Source organism: Castor canadensis, chromosome 7, assembly GCF_047511655.1.
Source record: "Castor canadensis chromosome 7, mCasCan1.hap1v2, whole genome shotgun sequence".
In the NCBI taxonomy this organism is placed as follows: Eukaryota; Metazoa; Chordata; class Mammalia; order Rodentia; family Castoridae; genus Castor; species Castor canadensis.
Genome location: NC_133392.1, coordinates 18,233,907 through 18,248,021, shown reverse-complemented (window position 1 = coordinate 18,248,021; position 14,115 = coordinate 18,233,907). Strand labels below are relative to the sequence as shown.

At 37.7% G+C, this 14,115-nt stretch overlaps 1 protein-coding gene across 7 annotated transcripts in view; it reads left to right on the top strand.

The window, feature by feature from the left end:
- Vti1a (vesicle transport through interaction with t-SNAREs 1A) overlaps positions 1–14,115 on the top strand; it is a 345,401-nt gene that overhangs the window by 6,402 nt on the left and 324,884 nt on the right. For all 7 annotated transcript variants that reach the window (XR_012449627.1, XM_074078312.1, XM_020167024.2 and 4 more), the window contains exons 2-3: positions 4,391–4,449; positions 7,971–8,081. Coding sequence is in view for 6 of the 7 variants with exons in the window: in XM_074078312.1 (XP_073934413.1) it covers positions 4,391–4,449; positions 7,971–8,081 (170 nt within the window). In the remaining variant the exon portion in view is untranslated. The remainder of the gene's footprint in view (positions 1–4,390; positions 4,450–7,970; positions 8,082–14,115) is intronic.

Here is a 14,115-nt window from a genome sequence, read left to right as displayed (position 1 = left end):
AACTGTACTCCAGTATCACTTGGGTCATTCTAGAGTGGCTTTGTATTGACATTGACTGGTATGTGCAGTATTACATGGTATAGCTTCAATAATACATCCATTTTAAAATTCTCTAACATAAAAAGTTCTTGTTAGTAGATTCATCCCACATTTCTGAGTACGTAATTTCTGCTGTTTATTTAAGAGTACTTATGTTTCACAAAGACAGGTACCAGTTACAATTCCAGTGAGTCCTGACACTTTCACTGTACTTTATTGGGAGTGTTCAATGCTGAATAAACACATCTGTGAATGTTGGGAAAGAATCATACTTTGTGTGTATATCAGGACTACATACTTTTGTTAGTATTGAGTAGGTACTAAGACTCATGTCAAGCTTATATTCAAAAGGGGGGCCTTTGTTTATATGGTACATTTATATAGTACATATAGCGATTAAGAACTTGGTTCAGGAAAACAGATTCCACCTGTGCTATTTATTGGCTCTTGAATTTTGGAGAAATTATTTAATCTCTGAACTTGTTTACAACTGAGAGTAAAATAATAATGATAGTGACTCCAAAGGTTGACTGTGATAATGTTAAACATGATACACTATACACATTAATGATATCTATTAGTTATGAAAGTCTCATGCCATTTATAAAGAGAATGTTGCTTGGAGTGGGCAGAACAAAACTCTGCTGGGAATTACATGGGAATACTGCTAGGAAGTTACTCAGCATAAGCATTCATAGGCATTTCTAAGGTCATCTAATTCTGTCTGTTCCTCCTTTGTTCCTTTCCTCATGTTTTCTCCACAGATCGTACCTTTTAAGTTCTTCTTAAAAATATGAGGAGTACTATAGAGAGTCAATCAAAGATGATCTTTGTTCCATTGTTATTCCTGACAATGCCATCATGAAATAGAGTTATAAGAAAATGATTTACTTGTATTATTCGGTCCCCATCCTGCTTTGTTATTTCTTTTAGAAGAGGAAACTTGACATTTCAAGTGGAAAGATTTGCTCTAGTCCATGCTGATAACAGTTTTCTTTTTCTCAGTTGCTCTGTGAGAAACAAATATGTTGTTGAATGCTAAGATGAATTCATTCATTCAGTAAGCACTTAGTGAGCTCCTACCTGGTAAAACTTTTCTGTTTTAAATACAGAGGTGGGATGAAGGTGCATCCAGTGTTCTGTGTTATTCTAATAGATTCTCCTTTTTTTTGGCTTAAGTTAGCCAGAATCAGTCTGTTGCATTTAGCCAAAGAACCGTAAGTGGTAGCTTAGCAAAGGTTTGGAGAAGTAAAAACTGCGATTTGTTTAATTAATAGTGAATAAACAGTCTAGTTAATAAGTAGATTACATATTGGAAAGCCTGTAGTTAGATATAAAGTTGGAAAGGTTGTTTGGGTCTGAATTGCAGAGGGCCTTTACTGCTAGGCTCAAGGGATCTAATTAAAGTCACATATTAGGAAGATTAAATGAGAGAGGAGGAGGAAGGCTTGGAGACAGGGTAATCAGGGTGGTTGGTGGCATAGCTTCTTTTGTAAATGCTTGCACTGTCCTGTATTATTTATTCAGTACATCATCATTTTTTGAGAACTGATTACATATATGTCAGGCTTATTGCTAGATGAAGACACAGCTCCTGTCTTCCCAGAGACCCCAAGTTGAAAAGTAATCAAGACTGTTAGTGTGAGAGACAAATCATTAGGATTCTGTGAAAACTATAGGTGTTTTATGTAAAAGAAAGTGATTTACTCTTTTGTTGAGCTAGGAAAGGCTTTAGCAAGGTGGTGATTTCTGAAGTTTTGCATAGAAGTGTACCAGGTGGTTACAGTGAAGATGGGCATGAGCACAGAGAATAACAGGAGTACTGGAAGTATATCAAGATTAGAGATATGAATTTAGGATCATAAATACATGATATGACAGTTTAAAATGGACAGAATTCCTTGGGGATACAGATGAGAATAAGGGAAGCAAAGCAAGGACTCAGTTTCAAGGAACCCACTAGTTAAAAGATGGGCTGAAAAGGAGGAAGCCAGAAGAGAACACAGAGGCAGAGGGAACCTTTGGGAGTGTCAATATCTGGGGGTCATGGAAGCCAGGAGAAGAGAAAGTTGCAGGATGAGAGGAGTAGAGTATTGGAGGCCACAAGATTAAATAAAAACTAAGAATGGCAGTTAGTTTGTATAAAGGAAAATTTATTACTAGTGAAAGGCATTTCAGTGGAATGAAGAGGCAGGAGTGAGATGATGGGGAGTGGGTGGGGTGATAAGGGAGGGAAACTGCCCTGGCTTTCAAGAAGACTAGCTGTGAATGAAGGAGAGAATTAGTAACAAAGAGGAATACAGGTCAAGGAAGAGTTTTTTCTTTGTTTTGTTAATGAGAAAAAACTGATGCATATTAGTCTAAATGTCTATGACATGGACTTTCTCAGTAATTTATTACCTTAAAGAAAATGTGTTCCTTTTCATGTGTAAATATATAACTTCACTCGATTCAAGATACGCTTGTCTTATTTTGTATTTCTGTTTTTATCACAAAAATACATTGCCATTCTAGTGTTAACTGTGTAGAGATGTTAGAGGGATTGAAATGTGCCTGAAGTAGATAAATTTGGAATCATACTGTAATTTTAATCTGGTTACATATAGATTTACCTTTTTGAAGGTATTTTTCTTAGGGAGACATTATACAGAAAACACCTTATGTGACAGCTCCCTTCCTTCCACAGTTTGAAGGGGAATAAAGGGAAGGGTTTGGGATTATCAGAATCTATTATTCTAGTAAAACTGTAACTTCTATTAAACATGTTCCATTTAGGATTAAATCTCTTTCTGAATAACTAGTCAGCTAGTGGGTGTTGTACGTACTTTAAGCTTCATGACTTTTCTGATCTGTATTAGTGTCATTAGCTTCCACCTGATATAAACCTAATGTTAAATAAAGACAAAGAAATTTGTTCACAAAAGAAACCAAACTATGGTAAAGTCAAGTAAAACCTGTTTTAGTTGTTTCCAAGTAGGAACTAACTATACTTATCTCTTGGTCTTACAGCTTTCTTCTTTCTAAATATTGCCTTCATTTTCAGCCACTACAAACACTTTTTCCTTGAATCAAGAGCATTGGATGCCCACAGCTTCTAGGCACATGCTCTCAATACCAAGGGTAGAGGAAAAGACTTTCCTCTTGCTCCAGAAATTTGATTGGTTTCTTTGGGTCATATGCTTACCCTGCCCCCCAAACCAATGTTGACCCAGAGGAGTTAAGCTGCTAAATTAGTTCAGATAGGATGAGATGCCTGTCCTTTGCCAGGTCACCATGACCAAAAAGACAGAGTGATGTAAGGAGACAGCATTCTCCATTGACCTGCTGGGTGAAGGTGATGTTTCAGAGAAGTGGTGGCTATTACCTGAGAAGAGATGGGTGGTAGGCAGGAAAGTATAAATGTTCAATAAGCTCCATTAGCACAAAACTTAGGTAGAGACTGTGAAAAAAATGGACTGATCAATTTGGAATGAGATTCCAGGAAGTTTTTTGAAGTCATGTGTTAGAATATGTCTCTCCTACAGAAGGGGATTACAGTTGGGTTATAACATGATTGTGAACAGAGTTAATTAACCCACACACAGAGTCTTAGCACTTCACAGTTTTCATTGATATCAAGCTATTTGAGCTAAAAATTATCCAGTACATACTTTTTAAAATCTCCATTTTTGAGAGTCTCAGAAAAAAAAATCATATTTCTTGTCCGGGATCTCATAACCAGTGAGTAAGATAGTAGTTTTGGGTTTGGTTTTGTTATTTTAATTTTGGCAGAACTGTGGCTTGAATTCAGGACCTCAAACTTGTTAGGCAAACACTCTTACCACTTGAGCCACTCCACCAGCCCACATGCTTTGGGTTTGGAATCAGCAGTCCAGACTTCAAATATTTCTTCTAGCATACCGTGTTCTTAATGTTACTGAAAATATAATATTTAAAGGGTTGAAAGTCTTTGTTCAGTGATAGGAAGTATTTTTATATGTGACTTAAATTGTATCCATTTTTGATTTCTAATATATTAATAAAGTTATGACTTTGCAAACTCCTCAGGCTACCACTAAATCTGCTGTTGTTGATATATTGTCTTCTAAAGAACAAGATGATTTTCAGACTCTCTTAAAAATGTATGGCATTTCTTAATAGTAAGGTACTCCCTAGGATGACATATCTCCAAGTGTCCTAGAAAAGGACACTTTTAATGTGGTTTCTAACCTACCAAGAATGATATTCTCATTTGCCTTATATTCTCTAATCTGATTGATGAGAGGGGGAAAAGTGTGTAAAAATAGAAAGTTTTAAAATATTAAATTTATTTGTGTCCTTGGTGATTCCTTGATATTATTGTTTGTTTCAGATGAGAAGAAACAGATGGTTGCAAATGTGGAGAAACAGCTTGAAGAGGCAAAAGAACTGGTACGTAGAGACTTACAAAGCATTTTAACACGTACAAGGGATGTCTTCCTGCTCTGTTGTACGCATTGTGGAAATGTGGACCATCACTGACTAGTGTTTTTAACTGAGAACCCACCAGTTTCTAAAATGAAGAGAATTTAATAGCGTCTTGATTTTATTCTTTTGTGAAGGTGATTCATTGAATGTCAGCCTGTAATTTTTGTGTGCATGTGTTTTTGAGACAGGATCTCACAATGTCGCCCGGGCTGCCTCAGCCTCCTGAATGCTGGGACCACAGGCCTGTGCCAGCATGCCCAGCCTTCTACCTCTAACTTTTATTTCCTTCAGAGTACTTTTTTTAAGAACTGTAAATAGCTAGTGTTGGATAAAGGCATATTGGGTACGAGACACTGGGGTAAGCATATTATTTGCTTTATAATATTTAACTTTCTTGAAAATCCTGTGAGACAAATACTGTTTGACAAAAACCATGGAGGGTCTGCAAGCTAAGTGAACTTGCCACAGTTTTATGGAAGCCCATAGAAGATAGGAGACTTCTAAGTCAGAAGCAAAAGACTTTTATTACACACCACAAACATATCTGCCAGAGTTTCAACCTGTTTGCATCAGTTTCCTGAGCCCCAGTTTCCATAGGGGCAATGCAGGTGTATGCTTACATAGACAGTGGGATACCTTACGGGAGAGGAACACAGAGCCTGGAAAATGAACCACTTCATAGCAGCCTGCAGAAGGCTGCTCTTTGACCCAGAAGGACACATCATTTACTTCCTCCAAGTTTGCTCCCTTTGAACAGGACAGTGAAAAATGGCATGGACAGAGTGGTTAGAACCTTGCATTCTTGGCATACCCAGAATGAGAGAACCATGGTGAAGTGATGCCCACAGTTTTGTTACCACCGTTTTGTAGATGGGAACTGAGGCTTAGAAAAGTGAGGTAACTTGTCCGAGGTTCCACATCTTATTAAATGGTACAGTAAGGATTTGTACCTAGATACGCTAAACCTGGAGTTCTAGTGCATATGCTACTTTTTCATAGAAATAAATTCCTAATCATGGAGCAAAAGCAAGGGTGAAAGTATTGTGTCAAATTTTTGCTTTTAAAAGCCAAGTTTTACAAGTGTGATTCAATTTTCGACTGTGCATTATAGTCCCAAATGAGGTGTTGCTTCCCTAAATACTGAAGGGTACTGCTTGTTCTTCCTTCTGTGCTACTTGCTGATTGACTTAAAACAGTTATCAAAAGTGTTGCTATTAACTGGTATCATGTGTTAAGCTACAGTTTGGATAGCTGTAGCTTAAATGGAGCTGAAGGATGAGGGTCTTTGTTTTTCTGTAGAACCTTCTTGGATGCTTAGGTAGGCTCAAGGACATTGAATCTCTTAAGAAGGGACTCTGGAGGGCAGCTGAAGCCTGGAGTGTTTCCCAAGCTTATTCGAATATTGTTTGTCAATAGAACATGCATGAGGGGCTGCAGCTACTCACTCTGCAGTTGAGTAGTCAGATGTTTCCATCCATTGTACAGCAGACATTTCCTCTGTGTCTTTAGTCACTAAGACACAGACCTACAGAGCTGTTACTGGTTTGTTTCTAGCCATTGTAATAACTGGTGCTCTCTGTGCTCTGTAAAGTCTACTAAGCTCTGCTGGCTGCTGCACCTATCTCTACAGTGACAACATTACCTCAATCTCCATGACTTCTAATGTCTTCCTCTCTTTTAAAAGCTTCCTTCCATTTTATGCATTTCTCTTTACTTTAGATTCTTTTTGTATTCAACTGCTTCTCTTGTGGCTCCTGGCTTTCATGTAAAAAGACTGACTTTGTGTATACCATAGCAGCCAGGCACAACAGATTCTTCTGTGGTTGGTAGGATAACCTTAATAGTGTAACTGGTCTGCTGAACAATTGGTTTATGTTACTCCTTGGACAATGCACATCTTATAATTATCATGTCTTCACTCTCTGATGGCCACAGGAATGTTGTGACAAACATAGAACAAGTGCATGTTACCCCCATTCCAAGTTTCATTTTAAGTGTTTGCTGGTTTTTTTTTTTTTCCTTTTACTTTCTTGCTTTTCTTTCCTCTTGGTTTCCTTTTCCTTTCTTGCCTACTATTAATTTCATTTTAAATGTCTTGTAAAATGCTTTGCACAAAAATGTACTCAGCTCTCAGGTTCTGACTTACATGCATTTGTGCAGTTGTCTGGATGATCCCGTTCGCTATGTTAAAAGCCAACAGTTAATGATGGTTCCAGAGATGTGCTTTAAGTAACTGCTTTGCTGAGTAATGCTTTAATTTATTGGTGCTTCACATTTGTGTTGAAACATACCAATAACTTAAATCATCATTGTTTAAATCAAGGCTAATTAAAACTGTTTTTTCTTATAAAAGTAGGGGTCTGTTAATTGAAATTGATTATCTGGGTTCTCTGTATTCTATTATAATTATTCAGTCTCACACTGGACAATAAATAAATGTATTGTTGCAAAATACATTGCAGTATTCTTGCATGTTACCAGATGTGGCCTGGGACAATGTATTCATGTTTACTCTTTTTTCATACTTTTAATGCCAAATACAAATAAGCTACTTTTGCTCCTTTATATAGTGCTTGCTCTATTTCTTCTTCATCATAAGTAATCATCGTTGTTATAGTTAATGTCAATCTAGTAATTGAGAGATCCTGTTTTAAGTACATTATAGGAATTACCTCATTTATTCTTTACAGCTGCTCCAAGAAAGAGAGATTATTCTTAGAAATGAGAAAAATAAGGCAGAGAGACTAACAAGTTTCCACAACTAGCACATAGAGGAGCCTACAACATGAACACAGGAGTCTCACTACAAAGCCCATGTTCTAAACCATTATAGTCTGTCCACATTGCTGCCCATTACACTCCCAAGTGTTATGTGACTACAGGTTGCTCAAAATGCCCTGCTGTGATTTCAGAGAGCTATGTATAACTTAGGACATTGTGTATTCATTTAACTCCATATGGTTATAAGGTATAAGGAATTAGACTGGAGGTTGTGATCACATGTTGGTTGGTCATTTCCTAGGCAGAAATGACTTTTGAAAAGATGTTTCACTACATAACTGTGGCTGGGCTGATGTTTCGTGGATTAGGCACAGGAAATAATGATTTTGTTTTCCAATCATTCTGGAGTTTCATGGTCAGAAGACCAGTTTGGACTGAATGATGGAGTACTCCAAGAATATTGAAATTAAATTATTGAGAATGTTTGGATTAATGCATATGTTTTAAAAGAAAGTTGACAAAAGTAAGCAGCTTGGCACTCTGTATGTCCATTGGCAAGTACTCAGTGACTTGCTTGTTGAACTGAGTACAAAAGTAGTTCCATTTGATCGTGGGCAGTGCATTTATTATGGATAGTCAGCATCATGGGCCTGGTCCTCAACTACAGAATGAGGATGTAGAATTAAATCCTTTCAACTCCAAACATTTGGTCAAATAAAGAATAAGAATATGGTGTAAGTCATACTTTTTTATACCACTTCTAGCTTGAACAGATGGATTTGGAAGTTCGAGAAATACCACCCCAAAGTCGAGGAATGTACAGTAACAGAATGAGAAGCTACAAGCAAGAAATGGGAAAACTTGAAACAGATTTTGTGAGTTAAATTCTATCATTTGTTATACTTATTGAATTCTAAACTGCATTTTCACTCATGCTTTTTATTGTTTTCTCCTCGTGCCTTATTCACCATTAAATGCATGGTCTTCAGGGCTCCTTGAAGGGCCAATCAGCAGCTTTCATTGTTTATGAGTTAGAGATAACACATGAGTACAGAGACAGCCATGGATGGAATTTAAAGTATGTTGGATTCATGACTCACAAATAGATCCAAATCATTTGATCCTTTGAATCTGGATCGTACTTACTGGTACTTAGCCTTTATTAGAATTTCAAAACCCAGTTTCTGGCTTTCAGAGTGTGTATCCTTTAAGGTGGGGTTTTGATAGGGGACATCAGGACCTAAATCTCGTGAAAGGTTATCCCTATCTTTGGGCACATGTTTCTTTTATTTTTTGCTGTATTGGGGCTTGAATTCATGGCCTTCACCTTGAGCCACTCCACCAGCCCTATTTTTTTGAAGGGTTTTTTGAGATAGGGGCTCATTGAACTATTTGCTCGGGCTGGCTTTGAACCATGATCCTCCTGATTTCTGCCTCCTGAGTAGCTAGGATTACAGGCCTGAGCCACTGGCACCTGGCTGGGTACACATTTCTATGTGCATTTTACCTCCTACATTCATTAGAAAAGGATATATATGCCCCTTCCTCCAAAAGATGACAAGAACTACTTTCAATTAATAATTTGTATAAGTGATCCTTATATTGATTGCCCCATGAGAACATTTAGCTTTCTCTTCCTGTATATTATTAAGCTTTTAACTCTTCCCACTTTATAGAAAATATAAAAATGTAAATTTAAAGTCATAATGTTGAAGTTGCCAGTCATTAAAGTAAAAAAAGACACAGCTAAGCAAATTCAACTTCTGGCTATATAATAAAAAAAAAATGGAAATCAAGGTCTTAAAAAGATATTTGCACACCCATGTTCTGAGCAACATTTTCATTGTATTAAAGAGGTAGAACAACCTACATGACCATTGATGAATGAATGGATAAACAAAATGTCTTTGCATATAATGGGATATTATTCAGAGTTCAAAAAGGAGATTCTGACACATGCTACAAACATGGATGAATCTTGAGGACATTATTTGCTAAGTGAAATTAGTCACAAAAAAACAAATACCATATAATTTTACTTATATGAAGTCTTGAGAGTAGTCAAATTCATAGAAACAAAAAGTACAATGGCGGTTTTCAGGGATGGGGCAGGAGAGAAATTGCTCTTTAATGGGTATAAAGTTTCAATTTTGCGAGATGAAAAGTTGTGTTAAGCAGCTACAACAATGTGAATGTACACTGAATTATTCACTTAAAAATAGTTAAGATGGCAAAGTTTCTATTACCTGTATTTTACCACAATTAAACATTTTTAAAATATACAGATAAGTATGTATGAAAAGCTGCTAATAAAAGGATAAAGAACTTAATGCAGTGGTAACTAACTGCTTTTGTATAGGTTCACATAGGAAATTAAGATTTCAGTAAATAAATTTCATATCATTCACATTAATAGAAAACATGGAGGTAAGAAGAGATCTGAGACTTGCCTGTGAGTGGCAAAACTCATATGTTGGCACATAAATCAGTTGTATTTCTGAATCTGGGTCCGAATTCACAAGGGGAGTCAAGAATTTGGCATCTTCCCTACTATAGATATTTTACTTTTGGAGGCTATACCTTCTACAATATGCTGTATGTAACTTTCCACTACAAGGATAATGGTAATGGGCCTGTAGAAATTCCTCCCAAGGCAATACTCAGTCAAAAGAACAATGCAGGAGGTATCACAATACCTGACTTCAAACTGTATTACAAAGCAATAACAATAAAAACAGCATGGTACTGGCACAAAAACAGACATGAAGACCAGTGGAACAGAATAGAGGACCCAGATATGAAGCCACACAACTATAAGCAACTTATCTTTGACAAAAGGAGCTAAAAATATACGATGGAGAAATAGCAGCCTCTTCAACAAAAACTGCTGGGAAAACTGGTTAGCAGTCTGCAAAAAACTGAAACTAGATCCATGTATATCACCCTACACCAAGATTAACTCAAAATGGATCAAGGATCTTAATATCAGACCACAAACTCTTAAGATGATATAAGAAAGAGTAGGAAATACTCTGGAGTTAGTAGGTATAGGTAAGAACTTTCTCAACGAAACCCCAGCAGCACAGCAACTAAGAGATAGCAGAGATAAATGGGACCTCATAAAACTAAAAAGCTTCTGTTCATCAAAAGAAATGGTCTCTAAACTGAAGAGAACACCCACAGAGTGGGAGAAAATAGTTGCCAACTATACATCAGACAAAGGACTGATAACCAGAATATATAGGGAACTTAAAAAACTAAATTCTCCCAAAACTAATGAACCAATAAAGAAATGGGCACGTGAACTAAACAGAACTTTCTCAAAAGACAAAATTCAAATGGCCAAAAAACACATGAAAAAATGCTCACCATCTCTAGCAATAAAGGAAATGCAAATTAAAACCACGCTAAGATTCCACCTCATCCCTGTTAGAATAGCCATCATCAGCAACACCACCAACAACAGGTGTTGGCGAGGATGCGGGGAAAAAGGAACCCTCTTACACTGTTGGTGGGAATGTAGACTAGTACAACCACTCTGGAAAAAATTTGGAGGCTACTTAAAAAGCTGGACATCGATCTACCATTTGATCCAGCAATACCACTCTTGGGGATATACCCAAAAGACTGTTACTCCAGAGGCACCTGCACATCCATGTTTATTGCAGCACTATTCACAATAGCCAAGTTATGGAAACAGCCAAGATGCCCCAGCACTGACGAATGGATGAAGAAAATGTGGTATCTATACACAATGGAATTTTATGCAGCCATGAAGAAGAACGAAATGTTATCATTCGCTGGTAAATGGATGGAATTGGAGAACATCATTCTGAGTGAGGTTAGCCTGGCCCAAAAGACCAAAAATCTTATGTTCTCCCTCATATGTGGACATTAGATCAAGGGCAAACACAACAAGGGAATTGGACTATGAGCACATGATAAAAGCGAGAGCACACAAGGGAGGGGTGAGGATAGGTAAGACACCTAAAAAACTAGCTAGCATTTGTTGCCCTTAACGCAGAGAAACTAAAGTAGATACCTTAAAGCAACTGAGGCCAACAGGAAAAGGGGAACAGGTACTAGAGAAAAGGTTAGATCAAAAATAATTAACCTAGAAGGTAACACCCACGCACAGGAAATCAATGTGAGTCAATGCCCTGTATAGCTATCCTTATCTCAACCAGCAAAACCCCTTGTTCCTTCCTATTATTGCTTATACTCTCTCTACAACAAAATTAGACATAAGGGCAAAATAGTTTCTGCTGGGTATTGGGGGGGCGAGGGAGGGGGGAGTGGGTGGTAAGGGAGGGGGTGTGGACAGGGGGGAGAAATGAACCAAGCCTTGTATGCACATATGAATAATAAAAGAAAAATGAAAAAAAAAAAAAAGAAATTCCTCCCAAGAGTCTAGAAATAGGGTGATTTGTGGTATACGTGTTTTATTTTAATGGATATTTTTCTGAGAAGTTGATATAGGCTACATTAGTCATTATGTCATCTTCCTATCACTATGACAAAAATACCTGAGATATTCAGCTTCTAAAGAGGAAAGGTTGATTTTGACACACTTCAGAGGTTTCAGTCCATGGTCAGTTGGCTCCATTGTTTGGGGCTTTGGGTGAAGTAGAGTATCATGGTGGGGAGCATGTGGTGGAGTAAAGCTGTCACCTCATGGCTGCCAGGAAGCAAAGAGAGAGGCAGGAAGGGACTTGGTTCTCGACACCCTCTTTAAGGGTATGCCCTAGTACGTAACTTTCTTGTATTAGTCCATACTTCCTGAAGATTGTACCCCTCCCAGTAGGGCCACAAGCTGGCAACCAAAAGGCACATGGGCCTTTGGGGAGCATAATAGTCACTCTGATGCAACTGCTCCTTTGTATTTGAAGAAATTGCAGTCCATGATGGACTTGAATTCAGCAAAGAAATGTAAATGCTTAGCTTCTGTGCTGTGTGCTAGATAAAAACTTCTTCAGCTGCTCTGAGAAAGGGTAGTTTCTCTCAGCAAGAGTATGAGATATGGTAAGAAAATTGGATTAATTTAAGAATTTTTGCCAGACACTGGTGGCTCATGCTTGTAATCCTAGCTGCTTAAAAGACTGAAATTGGGAGGATCATGGTCCATGGCCAACTCAGGCAAGAAAGTTCCTGAGACTCTCTCAATGGAAAAGAGTTGGGCATGGTGGCATGCACCTCCCTACTCAGCTATAGCGGGAAGCATAAAAGGAGGATCACAGTCCAGGTCAGCCTGGGCAAATGCAAGACCCTGTCTCCAAAACAACCAGAGCAGAAAGGGCTGGAGGTGTGGCTCAAGTGGCAGAACTCCTGCCTAGCAAGCACAAAATCTGAGTTCAGTACCACCAAAACAAACAGAAAATTTGGCCACTTAGATTTTTTTATACTTAGAAAACGCTAAGTTAGTGTTCACTATAAGTGATTAAAGTAAGATAAATATTCATAAGGATTATTTTAGTTTCCCTAATTCATTTTTTTGTACAACGCTTTTCTAAAGATTTTCTTGTGGGTTCTAAATAAACAGAGTGTACTAGCTTTATAGAGCTGTGGTAACAAAATCCCGTGGTCTTGGTAGCTTAAACAGCAGAGATTTGTTTTCTCACAATTCTGGACTCTGGAAGTCTGAAGTCAAAGAGGTAACAAGGTCATTTCCTTCTGAGGCCTTGCTCCCTGGCGAGGTGGACTCTCACTCTCTCATACAGTCTTCTGCATGTGTCTGTGTCCTGCCTTTCTCTTCTTAGAAGGACACCACTCTTCAAAGCCTACACTATACACCTTGTTTTAACTTTTTACCTATTTGAAGACTATCTCCAAAAATAGTTACATTCTCAATACCGAGGACTAGGACTTCAACATATAAATTTGAGGGAGATACAATTCAGCCGAAAACACTGAGTTGAGTGTTAATTTTTTCTTCTTGTATTTTTTTTTAGAAATTAAATTTCTTCTGTGGCTTATATCATCTAATCTAATGTTCAGTTTGTTTCCCAAAGTGTTTAATACTGGGTAGAGACCTTTAGAGTTTTTAAATTTTAGGTATTTGGAAATTCTTTTTTTTTTTTTTTTTTTTATTATTTTATTATTCATATGTGCATACAAGGCTTGGGTCATTCTCCCCCCTGCCCCCACCCCCTCCCTTACCACCCTTCTGCCCCCACACCCTCCCTTACCACCCACTCCACCCCCTCCCTCTCTCTCCCACCCCCTCAATACCCAGCAGAAACTATTTTGCCCTTATTTCTAATTTTGTTGTAGAGAGAGTATAAGCAATAATAGGAAGGAACAAGGGTTTTTTCTGATTGAGATAAGGATAGCTATTCAGGGCATTGACTCACATTGATTTCCTGTGCGTGTGTGTTTAATAAGTATTCCTTTCTGAGATATATTTTCTAGTGTAAAGAAAAATGGAGCCAGTGAGTTTAAAATTTATTCTATAGGCTTTCATTAAATATTTATGTACTTATATATGTTTGCTCTCTCATCCTTCTTCTACTGTGTCAGGAAGCATCTTTTATCAAAACCACTTCTTTTTCTTAAGATGCGTATTTTCTGTTTTCATTATAATTGTCAGCACATATTATTTTTGTACAAATTAATGAGGTTCCCTGTGATGTTTCCAAACATGCATACATTGTGCATTGATCCAATGCTGTCCGTCCACATTTCTTATGCCCATGCCTCTCCTGCCCCTCTTCTCTTAACATCTTTCCCAGTGCCTTAAAGTCCCTCTTAATTTCTTTCTGTCCCTTTCCCAGTTATTGTTACTCATCTCTAGTGACTACTGTTCTCTTCCATACTTGTACAAGGCTGATTGGTCAGTTTCTGTAAATGAGTGAGAACATGTGGTATTTGTCTTTCTGCACCACCTCCACTTCTAGTGTGCAGTGACTGACA